General features: G+C 47.4%; 1 protein-coding gene across 4 annotated transcripts in view; it reads left to right on the plus strand.

Moving 5' to 3' along the window:
- Positions 1 to 16,086, plus strand: part of CLMN (calmin) — a 113,056-nt gene that overhangs the window by 75,018 nt on the left and 21,952 nt on the right. For 3 of the 4 annotated variants that reach the window (XM_045505676.2, XM_010968750.3, XM_074365073.1), the window contains exons 3-8: positions 4,362 to 4,457; positions 6,456 to 6,539; positions 8,048 to 8,140; positions 9,918 to 10,108; positions 12,223 to 12,416; positions 13,340 to 13,422. In XM_045505676.2, coding sequence (XP_045361632.2) covers positions 4,362 to 4,457; positions 6,456 to 6,539; positions 8,048 to 8,140; positions 9,918 to 10,108; positions 12,223 to 12,416; positions 13,340 to 13,422 — 741 coding nt within the window. Of the gene's footprint in view, positions 1 to 4,361; positions 4,458 to 6,095; positions 6,363 to 6,455; positions 6,540 to 8,047; positions 8,141 to 9,917; positions 10,109 to 12,222; positions 12,417 to 13,339; positions 13,423 to 16,086 lie in introns of those variants that run through there. The other variant, XM_074365074.1, reaches the window with a different exon arrangement.

The raw sequence follows: 16,086 nt of genomic DNA on the forward strand, positions 1-16,086 counted from the left end.
GCAGCTGAACCAGCTGCTCCTGAGAAGCAGACACAAGGAAGAGCAGCAGAGGAGGGACAGGACGGGAAGTGGATAAATAAACAGAAATTCAAACCCTCCTCACCCCTAGGTTCACCCCCAGACTGAGAACATTCTAAATTGCCTGTGGCTAGGGGGAGGAGAGATTATTTTTCTCTTCATAAGAAAGCTGGCTTACCAGGATTCATTTTACTCACTTCACATCTTCTTAAATGTCACTATCTGGTTCTCTGAGACCGAGCCAGGAGTCTCATTTCTTTTTAAAGCTGGTAGTGTTCAAGTACCCCACTTCAGTGAGTTGAAGTGTGTGTATTTTCATTTCTCCTCTCCTCTTAAAAGGTGCAAGAGTAACTATTGACCGCCCTTAGAGTTAACCCCAAAGAAAGGTTCTTAGAGGAAATCACTGAAGTGATTAGAAAGCAGAGAAAATAAATGTGGTTTTTAGGAAGTGGAGCTCTTGACCGAAATTCGGATTCGCGTAGTGTAAACTTGAGGCCTGAAATATTTCCCAAGCAGACACCTGACCACCCACACCTCCACTCCCCACCTGTAGAATGGGTCACACTCGACCCAGGAGGTGCCTGAACTCTTCGGGGAAAGACTGTATACATCACGGATGAAGCATTGTAAATCATTTGCCAGTTGTTTTGACTCGTGGTGCATTTTCGGCAGTGCTCATAAAGCGAAGTGTTATTTTTGGAAAAAAAGGAAAACCGTTCCCGAAACCCGAGTTCACTGAACTCCTAAATTAATGCCTGATGTGTGTCAGGGTGGCTGCAAATTCCTCCTGGTGGACAGAGTTTAGCCATGGTGTATTTCTTTCTCTTTTTTTTTTTAATTAAAAAATAAATACAGAAAAGTACAGAGAGCAAATAGCAGACACCCATGCTTACCCCCCCAGACGAACTTCTGTTAGCATTTATCGCATCCAGAATTTTCTCCTTGGCCATGCTTCTGTCTCGTTTTTGGGACAGGTGGGCAGCACCCACTCTCAGGATAAATCAGATAGCACCTGAAACTGATGGCCAATAAACAGGGCAAAATTAACAGCCGTGTTTCCAGCCTTGAGATTTTCAAGAGCAACCTTTCATGTAAAGGAAACCCAGGGACTCCTTGGGGAAGTGGGCTTAACTGCAATTTGAAGGCTGTCAGAAATATTTACTGAGTCTCTGGCTTCTGGAAAAATTCCTTAATTTACCGAAGGAGTTAGATCATGAAGAAACCCCTGGGGGTGCTGTTTACTTGGCCATACCAAGCCCATGAAGCCCACGGAACGTCTGGGGCCCCGAGGAGTGTTTGTACTGGAGTGGGTTCAATTCTTCCTCCTGCCACCTCGCAGGATGGACGCCAGCCAAGGGCCCGTTCGCTGCTGCTGCTGCCGCCGCCGCCGTGCTGAGGCGCTTACAGACACTGTCAATGGAAATTATTCTCCAGCTTCAACCCCAAAGCAAGTCTTGGCCACGGTCGGGGCTGGTAACTGGAAATTTTGCGAGTCCATCTATCAGGGGCTGTTTTGTTCAGGCCTCGCGTTTCTGCCTCGCGTTAACAGGAATAACATTTCCGTAAGCGTCTCGGTAACCTGATGCCGGCCTGCTCGGCCTGGAATGTTCCCCCGGAGCAGCGGGGAGTTTGCAAAGAAAATAATTTGCCTTTTGGTTCAAAGTCGCTGTTGCCCTTGAAGCAGAGCCCTTTTCTGTGCACCTGTGGGTGGAATCGCCCTGTATTTTGACTAACTGGGGGTGAGGGGGCTTGTATAAGACGTAAGGAAATGCCACCTTCCTTAATAAAGAAAGAAAACCCGGACCCTCCAGGGCTTTCATGGGAAAGAGGCCTTCCCAGAGGAAATGGGTGGCTGGGCCACAGCTCCAAGATTTCCAAGCTTTTCCTGACCCCTGGCCTTCTGGCTGGTGACAGCTGCCCCCACCCCCACCCCCATTATTCCTGTCTCCTGTGTGAACACCCCCTTCATTGTACCCAAGAGCAGAGGGAGTCCCCAGCCTAACTGTTCTAATGATTCCGAAGGCCCCAATACCAAAGAATAAGTAGAATTCATGCTGAGGAGGAGGGCTGATTAAAGATGCAGGTTCCTGGACCCTGTCCCCCTAGTCTTAAGTAAGTCCTAACCATACTGCAGTAAAGGAGTACTTATCAAGCTTGTTGCTGCCTTGAGCAGAAACCTTTTTTGAAGCAAAGTCTTACCTGGAACCCTAAAGAAAGGTCAATAAGAGCGGAGCACCTCTGACTGAGGGGAGTGCCGTAGGTCAGCCTCTTTCTTCAACCCCCTCTGCCCCCAGAGGGCTCCCTGAAGCCCAGGGTTCCGGGGAAGCATGGTTTGCAAACCCCTGTGCTGGAACACCTGACCCACAAGTTCCAGCCGGCCCCGCAGACTCCAGGCCACGTCCAGCCGAGCTCTTGATGGACACCGTACAGTGTAGGTCCACCTAGACCTCCGGCCTCCCCAGGTCAGAGGGGAAAGCAGTGGGCGCCCAGCTTTCTGCACCGAAGCCCCCTCCACACTCCAAAGCCTGTGCGGAGAGTGGCCTTTTCTCCCAGAAAAGGGAGAGGGAAGAGCCTAGGTGAACTGGGAGCCAGGCTGCCATTTACTGACCCGAGCAACCCAAAAAGAGAAGCGCGTGGGGGTGATTCAAGAGCCGTTCCCCATTTGCAATTAATTTGAAACTAGGGAAAACTAACTTTGGCTAAATTAAGCTAAGTTTATCCATCTACCAAAAAAAATGTACTATTCTTACTAGAACTTCATTACCAAAAAAAAAAAAAAAGAAGAGTACTCAATTATTATATTTTGAATTTCCTCAATAAAAATTTTGTGAAAATTAAAAAAAAAAAAAGAGAGAGAGAGAACTATTTCCTGCGGAGGAGTACCAGCTAAGGACATCTGTCTTTCATCATTTACCACCAGGAGGCATACGCCCCCTGGATGAAATGCCTCACTGTTGAGGGTACCCCAAGACTGTGCGGGGAGCAGACCAGTCACCAGTAAGCTGCTTTCCCGATGCTCTCAGTAGGGGAAGACAGGTGTGGGGGGGGGCACTTTACCTGCGTGAGCTTATTCCATTTTAGCCCCTGTCCTCCGAGACCTTCCAGATAAGGACACTCAGGCCCAGGGAAGGTGAGGAGGATGCCCAAGCCAAGTCCCTAGAAAGAGCAGAGCCCAGATTTGAGCTCAGGGGTGTGTAGCCCCCTTGCTTCTTAGTGGAACAGGTAAAAGGCGCATTGAGGTAACTTGTTTATCTCAGGAAGCCTGGATTTTGCAGAGGAATGCAAGGAGCAGCGTTCACCTTTGTGTGTGTGTGACTTTTGTGTATAATTTTGATTAGTTTGATCTGTTATAATGAGCAGGTATCACTTTTGTAGCTAGACACATAAATATCCACGAACATATACGTATAAATCAACTGTTGAGTTCCTAACAGACCTACAAACTTGGCAGTGGAAGAAAAGGTTCCCTCCCCCTCCCCCAACCGTCCAGCCACTGGGCAGGGCCGTTCGGTTGTGTCCATCCACCCTCCGCTCCCTCCCAGCAAGTCACACACGGCATCCACCCTCCTGGCCTCCTCTGCCAAGGGTCCCACCACCTCCAGGCTTGGACTCACTATTGATGAAGTGACAGAGGGCGCCTCAGGCCGGTGCACAAACAGGGACGGAGAAGTACTGGAGGCGAGGAGGCCCTGCTGACATCTGGACTGAGGCCCAGAGGGTCACCGACCCAGGGTTGTACCATCACGGTGTGGGCCCAAGTTGCATGTGTGTTCAGCCAGCGTGTGCTGATGAGGAAACAGGACTGCAGCAAAGAGCTGACTTGACCAAACCCTGGCCACTTCACCCAGCCTGTTTCCCTAAATCTGAGGTGAAAAGCTTATACTAACTTCATGTGAGCTCTACTTCTAGAATTATTTTTACATATAGATGTGTATATATATATATATTATTATTTTTTTTTTAATGGCAGTACTGGGGATTGAACCCAGGACCTGGTGCATGCTAAGCACACATTCTACCACTAAGCCATACCCTCCCCCCAGAATTATTTTATTCTCTGAAAGGCTGTAATGAAAACATACATGTCTTTCTCCCCTTAAGCAGAAATACGGGTATAATCTAATATGCGGGCCTGAGATTGCAGGTAGAAGGGTCCCCAGGGCACCGCTGTCCGGGCCCCGCCTGCAGGGGGTGGGCTCACCACCTCCTTGGGTGGGCTCTGCTGTCTGGAGGCAGATCGGGAAGCCTGGCAGTTTCTTCTCCAGTGAAACCTACAGTTCTGAAACAGTTTTGTGGATTACTCAGACCGCTAATCGGCTGCTTTCTTTCCCCTTCTTCCATAGTGCAACCCACCTCTAGAAGTTAAAGATTTATTCATTGATATCCAAGATGGCAAGATCCTAATGGCTTTGTTAGAAGTCCTGTCTGGGCGAAATCTGGTACGTATGTCCCAGAAGGGTCAGGAAGAAGGAAAAATGCGAAGGGAAACAGTGCTGAAGGGTTTTTTCCATACAGATCTTTGTGTATGTACACGTCCCTGACCGTCCATAGATCCTGCGACAAGAAACTTGGGAGGGTGACATTCCTTTCTCAGTGACTAAGACTGATAGAATCCTGTGTTACTAAGCACACATACTTTAGCAAGTAAATGAATAAACGCCCCATGTTTTCTGAAACTGAGGCTGAAGATCGGAAGTAGATCGTGAGAGTTTAGCCGGCCAGCCCTTACAATAACTAGAATGATGGCTGAGAGTTGGGAAGATGGAGGAGAAAGGCATCTTATCAACCAAATTCTATAATCCACCCCAAGGCGAAAACTAGATACATGGGTTTCTGGAATCTTCTTGCGAGTATGACCAAAATTGCTCTCCATGGTGCCTGTGTCTGCTGTGTGCAGGGTAGTCCTCTTTTGCCCCTTCACAGAGCGGGATTTTTCAACCTCGGCACTGTTGATATTTCGGGTCGGATGGCTCTTTGTCATGGGGGAGTGCTGTCCCGGGCATTGCAGGATATGTAACAGCATCCTTGGTCTCTACCCACTGGGTGCCAGTAGCACCCACCCCTAGGCATGACAACCAGCAATGTACCCAGACATGTTCCTCGAGGGGGTACAGTGATCTGGCCAAAATGCCAGTAGTGTCGATTCGGAGCATCCTGCCCCAGAGTCAGGTGTTGGATTTGACCCAAGTGGCCCATCACTGCTGATACAGAAGTGCGGTGATGGAGTCACAGCTTTGCCAAACCGTGGCTCAGCCCCAGGGGACACGTCTGGGTCTGCTCTTAACTGTAGGTTTAAAGGCAAGAGCCCCTACCTCTGTTCTGAGATCTAAAGTTGCTGGAGTCTTGCTCACCACACCCCTTAACCCTCCCTCGCCTTCCCATTCCCAACAGCAAAAGGGGAGGTGCCTGGGAGCCGCCCCGGGGGCTGTGCAGAGTTACATGATGAGTTCTAATGAAGGGCGGGCCCATTGCAGCAAAAATAGTGTTTGGTTTCTTTGCAGGTCTCACGAGGGGCCAGCAGCCAAGTCCCCGAAAGGCAGCCTTTAAAAGTGTATTCTGCTCCCCTGTTCTGTGTTTCCAGCAGCACAGGCTCCTGCCTTGTTGCCAGAGCACCGGTCAGGAGCTACCCTGTCTTTGGGGGGGCCTCTGTAGGGAGTCTTTGATCTTGGAGCCCAGCCAAGAACAGCCAGGACCTTAGCCATTGGCTTGGGCTGGCAGTTCACACCGTGTGGAAGTGACGTCCACTGGTTTGCCTTGTGGTGTCAGCCACCCACCTGGAGGACCATGGGTGAGCTTCAGTTCAGGACTGGTTTACTCTGATGATGCTCCCAGAGTGTACAGTGAGCGCTGTCAGAGTTTTTGCTTCTGCAAGCACCTTCTCTCTCTCTGTTTCTCTCTCTCTCCCTCTCTCTCTCTCTGACCCAGGATAAATGTCCACAAAGCTCTTGGCCACAAAACAGAAACATCTGCTGCCGCCAGGGAGGGGTTGCTGGATGATTTAGCAGCTGTGGGTGACGCTCCGATCTGGTGCTCTCCGCCCTGACAAAAACCATCAGTGCAGCGAGGAGCGCATGTCACTGATAGTCTCCGGAGGTGGGGGGAGTATCAAAAGCCAGGAGCTGAGTCAGAGAGAAAGATTTGACAAATCTGTCCCTTGTTTCACCCCCGGATTCCCCTCACTCACCAACTCGAGTGAGTTTAGTCCCAGGAACCATAAATACGGCGATCTTCAGGGACCCTGATGCTAAGGTTGTGTGTCCCGGGCCCCATGCACGGGTTTGGATGCCGTCCATGCGGGCTGTGCTCTAAGCCCCTAACCTTCTCTTGAGAGTGATATGAAAAAGGTAAAGAAAAAGACAGGCACCCTCCATGGCACCACTGGGGGCGGAGGGCCTATCTTGGCTTAACCACTGGTTTTGTTCTGTTTCGTGTTACAGCTGCATGAATACAAATCCTCGTCCCACCGTATTTTTCGGTTGAACAACATAGCGAAAGCACTTAAGTTTTTGGAAGATAGCAATGTAAGTATTTGAAACATGTCTTGTTGACATAGCCTTTCCTGTGACAAAATTTGAAGTTGTGTGCTGGTCACAAGAGACACGGGCAGAGGGGACCCTGCCGAGGTGGTTGAATGAAGCGCAGTTGAAACATGAGGGGGCTCGCGTGTCTGAGCCGTCGGTGGGAGGTACAGCCCCGAATCCCCGCGCAGCCCTCCAGCTCCATCAGGATGGAGACGCCGGGGGACATCCAGGAGTAGGGAGGGCGGGAATGCAGCTGGCTCTCAGTCAGAATTCTCCTTTCCTTTCCTTTTCTTTCTTTCTTTTTTCTTTTTTCTTTTTTTTTTTTTTAAGTTAAGAGTAGAGTAAACATATCAGAGTGTAAAACTTTCTCTTAGGACTCAGAATATGGGAGAAGCAAGGAGGAAAGGGGGGCTAAGTGAGCCGGGGGGAGATTACATAATTCTTTTCCTTTTCTGGGTTTTGAACTCAGCTTCGTGTCCTTAGAAAATGGGAAGGAATGACCCTAGAGGGATGACATTTCCAAAATTCCCCTTTCATTAAGTTTCACCAGTTAATCCACCAGTTAATCTGGGGAAAACCCCCTCAGCTTGCCTGACTCATCACATGTCTGGGAAGACTTCATCATAAAGTGCGATTCCTTTGGGGTTCCTGGTGGTGAGTGAGAGTTGACTGGGCTGATTTAAGCAGAAAAGGCATTCGTTGAAAGGATTCCAAGTTGTCACAGAAGGATTTGAAAGACTGGGGAGTCAGGGATGGAATGCCAGGTTGCTAAGTGCCAACACGCCCACAGAGCACCCCCCACCCCATGCAAGGACCCTCTAGGGCTCTGCACTGTCCCTCTGCCTCTGGGCGGACATCGCTGCCCCCAGCACTCCTCCTGGAGTGAACTCTCAGTGTCACACATTCGGATTCAAAGGCCTAAGTGTTTGTCAAACAGGCACATTTTAACCAATCAGGGTTAAATCCATCCATCCATCCATCCATCCATCCATCCATCCATCCATCAGAAAGCCTTATCCCCACATGCTATTTCTAATTAGCAGTGGGTAACTGTCTTAGCCATCATGGTCCATGATCACCGATTTCAGTGCTCTGTGTTTGTCAAAGATGCATTAAATCTGGAGGTTCGGTGGTGTTCATGTAGGATGCAGACACACCTCGGGCACTTAGCATCTGTTCTTGGAAAAGAAAGACAGGCCTTACTAGCTGTGTGTCCTGGCCACGGTATGTTGACCTCTCTGGAATTTCCTCACCGAATTTATGCTGTGGGGTTGTCGTGAGGACGAACTCAGCTAATACTTCTCAGGAGCTTAAGGTAGTGTCCATACGTGGTGGGTACCGTGTATGTGTTAAACACACTTTTGCATGCTGGGGTCCCTGAGAGGTGGCCTGGGGCAGCGCCAAACAGCACAGGTGAGAATGAGAAACAGGCCAGGAGGGCATCAGGAAATAACATGTTTCAGCCTCCTTGGACACCCTCGTTCAGCTCAGACGTTGCTTCTCTCCAGGTGAAACTTGTTAGCATCGACGCGGCAGAAATAGCGGATGGCAACCCCTCTTTGGTTCTTGGGCTGATTTGGAACATAATCCTCTTCTTCCAGGTAAAATCATTTCCTTTCCGTATCACATGGTAACTGTCTCCTTTGAGTCTGCGTCGCCCCAACACAAGAGCGGGGCCAGATCAAGGGAGATAGTGAGATTTCATTTCTGACAGATTCTGACTTTTCTGTTTCCTGTAGAAGAACCAGAAAAATCTGGTCGCTAAAGATTCAGAGTCCCTGTGATTTTAAAAGTGGTGTGAGCTCTATTCTCTTGGGACTTGAAGAGTTAAGTATTTACTTCGAAAAATAATTTTTTTCTAAAATGTCACAGGAACTGGGGAAATACTTCCAACCAAAACTCGAACTTGGAGGAATCACTTTCCTAAAATGACTCGTGTTCATCAGAGACAGTTAAAGAGCCTGAAGCAGAGAGAGCTCTAGGAAGAGGCATATGTGACGGGGAGACCTTGTTCTTCCATCCTTAGCACCTTCCGCCTCTTTCTGGAAAGACAGATTTTACAGAGGAAGGGCAGGCTCTGCGGCTCGAGTATGAAGGTGGCATTTAAAATTGTGCTCAAGTTTTTTTTTCCCTTAATAGTAGGGAGTGAGCTGATACTTCATCTTCTAAATGCCCCGCTTTTGAAATAGAAAATCATGGCTCATTATTTACTGGCCGTCCCGAGAGTAAAGAGGACGTGACAGAGACTCAGTGCTTACCTTTCAGAGCAGAATGAGCTCCAACAAGGCTTGGAGACAAGAGATCCAGTTCTATGTGAGCCCTGAACTTAAAAAAGGGGGGGGTGGGGCCTTCCCTCTGAGCCTCGGTTTCCACATCTGTGAAATAATAGCAGTGGTCAGAATATGTTTTGAGCACCAAGAGATGCTACTTGGGAAAGCCCTTGGTCAATTGTGCAGTGTAATACACAGGCTTCGGTTACTGATGTTTGTTCTTAAACTCCCTGATAGACGCTGGAAACATCCTGTAATGTGTAAAAAGTCCTTGACTCCACCCAGATTGTCATTTATTTATTCAGTAAATGTCTGTTGAGTTTCTCCTTTGTGCCAGGCTCTGTACATACAAAATCGTGCTCTCAAGACTTTCTGGAATCACAGACAAGTCAGTCCCATGTTACAGAATTCTGCAGTGCAGGCCATAATCAGAGTATGAGCAGAGTGTTATAAAAGCACCAAGCCAGGGCCACTGTTTCAGAGGGGGAAGGAGAGTGAGGAAAACTCCCTGGAAGAAGTGACACCAGAGCGGGGTTTTGAAGGATGAGTAGGAGTGCTCTAGAGTGCTTCTCAGACTTTACTGTGCATACCAGTCACCTGGGTGGGGGGTGTTGAAATGAAGAATCTGATTCTCTAGGTCTGGAACAGGGCCTGGGGTTCTGCATTTCTCATGCACCCCATGGTCAGAGCACATTCTGAGTAACCAGAAATTCAGCGTTGAAGGGAAGGGACATCCAGGCTGCCGGACCTGGGTGAGCACAGGCAGTGGGGCTGGAAGCAGCATGATGTACTCAGGGAGTGACAGGTCATGAGCGGTCAGGGGTAAGCAGAGTCAGGTCAGCAAGATCTCATTTGCAGCTCCTGGCCAGAATTAAAGAAACTTCTGGAAGAGGTGATTTTCCCTGCAAAGTGTCACTGCACACACCACAAGCCACAAGAAACGGTCAGGCCACCATGAGCACTGCCCGGTCCCCTGACATATGACCGTAGAATGAGGTTTCTCCCTATCTGGAGAACCAGTTCTGCCTGAGCTGGTCCCTCCAGCCAGGGCCCAGGAGGGTCCTTGCGGGGTCTGCCTCTGGGGTCTGAAATGCTGGTTTCCTTCCAGATTAAAGAGCTCACGGGCAACCTCAGCAGAAACTCTCCATCTTCCAGCCTGTCACCCGGCTCGGGGGGCACAGACTCAGACTCTTCCTTCCCACCCACGCCCACCGCAGAGAGGAGTGTGGCGATATCGGTGAAGGACCAGAGGAAGGCCATCAGGACACTGCTGGCCTGGGTGCAGAGGAAAACGAGGAAGTAAGGCCCCCGCCCTGGCCCCCATCCCCCCGCGCGGCTGCCGGGCCGAGGGAGGGGCCCCTCCCCTGGGAGGGCAGGCACGGGGGCACCACCATTTACTCAGTCACGTGCCCGAGCGTGCCTGGCATTTCACGGGGACTCTCAGAGGAAGGAACACTGTCTGCCTCTCTGTTTCTGCGCTCAAAACTGTTTGGTTTGCAGAATTTGCATGTAAATCGAAAGAGCCTTCACCATGTTCAGTCCCAAAGTAGGCGCATCTCTCGGATCCTAACATGTCTGTATTTGTTATTAAGCTTCTGGGCATCTTTCAGAGTCTGCAGCGACTTAAAAACTAAGAACAATAAAGGCTGCAATGTATCAGAATTAGGGCTGGCCCTTCCAAAATGAAGCAGGTGAACTGGAGCCTAGCCTCCTGTTTTGACCCCTGCGCGACTGGGAGACCCTGAGGAGTCACCTCTCTAAGCTGCACCCATAAGATGGTGACTTGCCGTTCACTGCCTTACAGGGTAGTGAGGGTGCCAGGAAATAAACTCCATGAAAGCGCCTTGCAGAGCATCGGCGCTTAATAAACACTTAACATCAGTTCCCGTCTCCCCGGTGTCTGGAAGTAAAAGATGGCAGGGGAAAAAAGATGGGAGAGAGGTTGGACCTTTGGAGTTTGATTAAGGAGTCAAGCATCATAAGAGTCGATGAATGTTGCTTAAAAATAAGTCAACTAAAAGAGAGCTCATTGCAGGAGTTAGGGTGACTGTAACGGAGAAGAAGTGTCTTTGTGGGGTGGGGCAGCGTACCTCCTTTGTGGTGCCGTTTACAGGCAGGGGTACTTGTGAGAAAATGGCCCCCGTGGCCGTGGGGCCGATGGAATCCTAACATGGGCTGTGGCTTAACAGTCTTGTACCAACGTCAGGGTCACGCCTCCTATAACACACGCTGGTAGCCTAAGATGCTACCGCTGAAGGAGGCTGGGTGGAGGGTACTGCTTTTGCAACTTCTTAGGACCCTCAAATGATTTCTAAATAAAAAGATGTTTGGTTTTTGTTTTTTTTTAAAGAGAGTTCAGTGACCATAGTTGGGAGATTGGCAAGGGGTCTCAAAGGATGGATTCTAAAGGAAATTAGTGCAGGATTATCTATCTTTGTCACTTTTTTTTTTAATTTATTTTTTATTTTTGTTTTGGGGGAGGTAATTGAGTTTTTTTGTTTTTTTTTTTTTGATAGAGTTACTGGGGATTGAACCCAGGACCTTGTGCATGCCAGGCATGCACTCTACCACTGAGCTATACCCTCCCATATCTTTGTCACTTTTAGAGTTACATTTTATTTATATTAATAATGACATTAAGGTCGAGGGGAGGGTGTAGCTCAGTGGTAAAGCATGTGTTTAGCATGCACGAGGTCCTGGGTTCAGTCTCCAGTATCTCTGTTAAAAAAAATAAATAATTGAAGCTAATTACCTCCCCCCCCAAAAAAAACAAAACAAAACAAAAACAAAAAGAATGACATTAGCTGTCACTTAGGAGTGGCTTCCGTGTGCTACCCACATCCCCCCTTAGATTGTGCACATGACGTGGCCCTTCTTGTGGGTTCAACCTGACACTTCCCCACGACAGCCACCTTGTTTTATAAATGAGGAGTTCGTGGCTTAGAGGGGTACATGACCGGCCCAGGGCCGCGGCACTGGGAGTCCAGAGGGGCAGCCGGGGTGTGAACTTGGGTCTTTCGGGCTCCTTTTTTATTGCACAGCATATCTGTGTTTGCTGCATTTTGAATCTCACTGATAAAAGGAATAGTGCATAAAATTGCTCCTTTAGATAGATAGGTAGATAGGTAGAAAGAAAGAAGGAAAGAAAGGAAGGAAGGGAGGGAGGGAGGGAGAGAGGAAGGGAAAGCATTGGGGAACATGAGGTCCTATGCTGTCTCTTTGTATAATATATACCTTCCTATTCTGTTTGTCTGGGAATGGAAACGTGGATGGTTCAGTGCAGCTGTCCCTGTGCTCAGGGCTGGGGGCGTCTGGGCCTCACTGGGTCAGCAGCTCCTGGCCCCACTCGGGGGCCAGCGAGGCACCACTGAGTCTGCTTCCTGACCTGCGCTGGGGCGGCGGCTCTTCCTCAGGTACGGCGTGGCGGTGCAGGACTTCGCCGGCAGCTGGAGAAGCGGGCTGGCTTTCCTGGCCGTGATCAAGACCATCGACCCCAGCCTGGTTGACATGAAGCAGGCGCTGGAAAACTCCATGCGGGAAAATCTAGAGAAGGCTTTCAGCATCGCCCACAATGCCCTCCATATCCCCAGGCTCCTGGAGCCAGAAGGTAGCAGTGGTTCTCTCTTTTTCTTCCTTGGTAATAATTTTTTCTATTACGTATGTAACACCTGCTGTCCATGTAGAAAATCTGGAAAGTCCAGAAAAATCTAATGAATTTTTATCTCTTCTACATCCCTACCGCTGAGATCATTTTCCCAAGATTTTTCTATGCATCTAATTACATTTTTTACACAATTGGTGTCATTCAGTATATGTAGATTTTTGTATCTTACTTTTTAAAAATCTAACATTATAATTGTGACATAAGTATTTTGCATGCTGCTATGATGTCTTCATTATGCATCTTTTTGGCTGCATAATATTCCATCGGGTGGATGTACCAAAATTTACTTAGCTCTTCTACCACTGGTGGATGTTGAAATTTTTTGGGAATAGTCATGTTTTTCTGTAACACTACAGTGAGCATCTTATTGAATAAAGCTCAGCATGCATCTCAGATTATTTCCTTCAGGACCAGGTCCCATTGTTGGAATAAGAAAGTATACACTTTTTTTTTTAACTTTCACATATTTATTTTTATTTTTTAATTTAAAAAAAATTTTTTATTGAAATGTAGTGTTAGTTTCAGGTGTACAGGAAAGCAATTCAGTTGAAAGTACACACCCTTTTAAGGTGCTTGGTTATCTCTGTCAGATTGCTTTCCACGTGGGTTAGGACTGCCAAACTTAGGGCTCCCTCCAGCAGCGTGTAAGGGTCCTGGTTCACCAGACTCACTGATGGGGCCAGCAGTGAGCTGGCTGCTAGCAGTGGGGAACTAAGATCGCAGGGAGTAACAGAATCCTGGGAACAAGAAGCCCTGAACTCTGCATCCCAGCGTCTCCGCTCATTAGCCAGATGAGGCTTCTCTCAAGTCATTCTAGTTAAAAATCGCATGTTTGTGTGTCCTAACTCCTGTCTCTCTCTTAACAGACATCATGGTTGACACGCCGGACGAGCAGTCCATCGTGACTTACGTGGCACAGTTTCTAGAACATTTCCCAGAGTTGGAAGCTGTATGTTTGTTTTCCTTACCTCTAATTTAGAAACGGTACACTCCCATCAGCTGGCCATCAAACAGAGCTGGGGCTCGGGCTGTGTTACTCCGTGTGATGGGCTGTAATTGTCAAAGCTTGGGCTCAAGTCCCTTGAGCCTTGCCTTGCCACATTTTCATTTCAAAATCATATATAACACGTATGACATTTAAAAGCAGTATGGGAAGTGAGCCACACCTCCCCCAAACCTCCTCTATCCCCAAACTCTGTGAAGATCATAAAAGATGCCCACTTGTGATGTGGGTCAGCTGCTCGATTTTTCAGCTGTCAGATGGAACATTTTAGCAGCCTTACCAGATTTAATCAGAACTTAAAAGATGATAAAAGACAATGACCATTCAAAAGCATGCCTTTTTAGTTTCAGAATCTGAGTATACCTGGGGACAGGTTGTTTTGGAGCAGAATCAGACCTTTTAGAAGTTATCATGGCTCCATTGAACCTCCACCCAACCCAAGCACAAGCCTGAGACAGTAATAGGAATGACCAGAACAAGAACAATGGTCCTACATTGAGTTTATCGGAAAGTTACTGAACACCTAATGCTGGCTCAGGGGAACCTGGCAATAAACTAGATGGATGAAGTCCCCGACCTTGTGTAGCTTTGTTCTAATAGAGAAAACAGTTGACAAGTCAGCAAAGCATTATAACTTCAGGAGGTTAGAAGTACTAGACCAGAAAAAGACAAGCATGAAGAACTAATGCTCGCAGGAGGAACAGGCTGCTCTTTTAGCTGGAGGCTTGTCAGGTGGCTGTCCTGTGTGTCTCTGGGCTGACTGCCACTCCTGCAACCCGACATGGCTCAGTACCATTATCTTCATTTTATAGATGAGAAAACAGACGCTTAAAACAGACAAAGGTCTCTCCAGGATCACACAGCTACCAAGCGCACAGCTAGAGTTTGATCCCAGCTCTCTGTGGTTCCAAAGTTCAGGCTGTTACATCCCTTACAACGTATGGCTGAAACGGAGATCCGCTTTGGTGCAGCTCAGAAGAGCCAGACTGGGTCCTCCCCAGGCTGCGGCTTTCATTCCAGTCCCTGCCTTTGCATGTGTTTCACATCTGTTTCTGGACCATGGATTTTCCCAGGGTGCTTTAGATGCAGGCATTCCGTGGGCTGGAATGTCAGTTCTGCCACTCAAAGCTGTGTGACCTTGAGCTGCTTACTTAACATCTCTGACGCATATTGGAATGAGATAGCATCTGTCAAATGGAAATATGGCCCACATTTCAGAGTTATGTGAAGTCTGAGTAGATACGGAAAGTACCTACTCCTATGCTTGGCACAACAGTTGATGCTTAGAAAATGGTGATGATTGTTATTATTTTGTAATTTAATCTTCATGTAGTCCATTACTGAACTCTGAAATACTAGGCACTAGATCTTTTCTTAGCCCTGAGGTCTCAAGCTGTAGGGAGAGTTTGAAATCAGCTAAAACTTAAGATACTTGTGTGAGTCAAGGTCATGGCCAGGATTCAACAAATCTGACCCTTGGATATTCCCAGGGCTGCAGTCAGAGACTGGGGCTGGGGAAAGAGAGGTTGAACAAAATATGATACCTGGACAAACTCATCCTGACCCAAAAATCACAGTGCATCACCACGGAACAGTCCATTCACATCCCTCGGGGACTGATTACACATGAGCCATCCCAGCTAATCTAGACACCCACTGAATTATTGCCTAACAGTTCAGCTGCGTTTAGTTTGTTTCAATAAACATTCATTAAGCCCTGGCCACGTACCAGACCTTGTGCCCGATTTTATGGCCTGACATATGGTTTATTTGCATAAATGCACCATACGTCTTTGAAAAGAAGGTGTCTTGTGCCGTGAAAGCATTGACAGTCTTTAAATATCAATTAAGTTGAGTTGGTTAATATGCTGCTCTAATATTCTATAGACATATTGATTTTTTTTTCTGCTTTTCCTATCAGTGGGTTTGAGGAAAAAATGTCAAAAATCTCCAACTCATGATTGCGGGTTTATGTCTCTTCTAAGTTCTGTCATTTTTTATTTTGTGTCTGTTGAAGGCATGCCACACACGCTCACACGGCTAGGACTGTTGACTTTTCCTGATGATGTCATCTCTTTTTAATGCCATTTCTCCCTTTGTCTTGAAGTGTACTTTGTTGGATGGGAATATAGCTTTATTGGCTTTCTTATGATTAGCATTTGTATGAGCTATCTTTTTCCATCTTTCTCCTTTATGTGTATGTGTGCTTAGATTTACAGCATGTCTCTTGTAAATAGTATACAGTTGGGTCTTATTTTTTATCCATTCTGACAAGAATTAGTGTGTCATTTTATGAATGTATTTTTTTGACCATCTATATAGATGTAATCTACCACTGATTATTGTTTCCCATTGGTCCTTTTGGTTCTATGCACCTGTGTCCTTCCTTTCTAACTTTTTTTGGATTTCTCAATTATTTTTTTGTTTCTACTTTATCTCTGTTAGCTTTTTAGCCACATCTTCTCATTTTATCTTTTTAGTAGTTTTCCTCTGGATTGTAACAGTCATCTTGAACATATCTCAACCTACCTTGAATTACTATTATACAACTTTTACATAAAACATGTTTATTTATTTTTATATATGCAACTATTTAATTACACTCACCAT

This window comes from Camelus bactrianus, chromosome 6, assembly GCF_048773025.1.
Source record: "Camelus bactrianus isolate YW-2024 breed Bactrian camel chromosome 6, ASM4877302v1, whole genome shotgun sequence".
Taxonomy (NCBI): Eukaryota; Metazoa; Chordata; class Mammalia; order Artiodactyla; family Camelidae; genus Camelus; species Camelus bactrianus.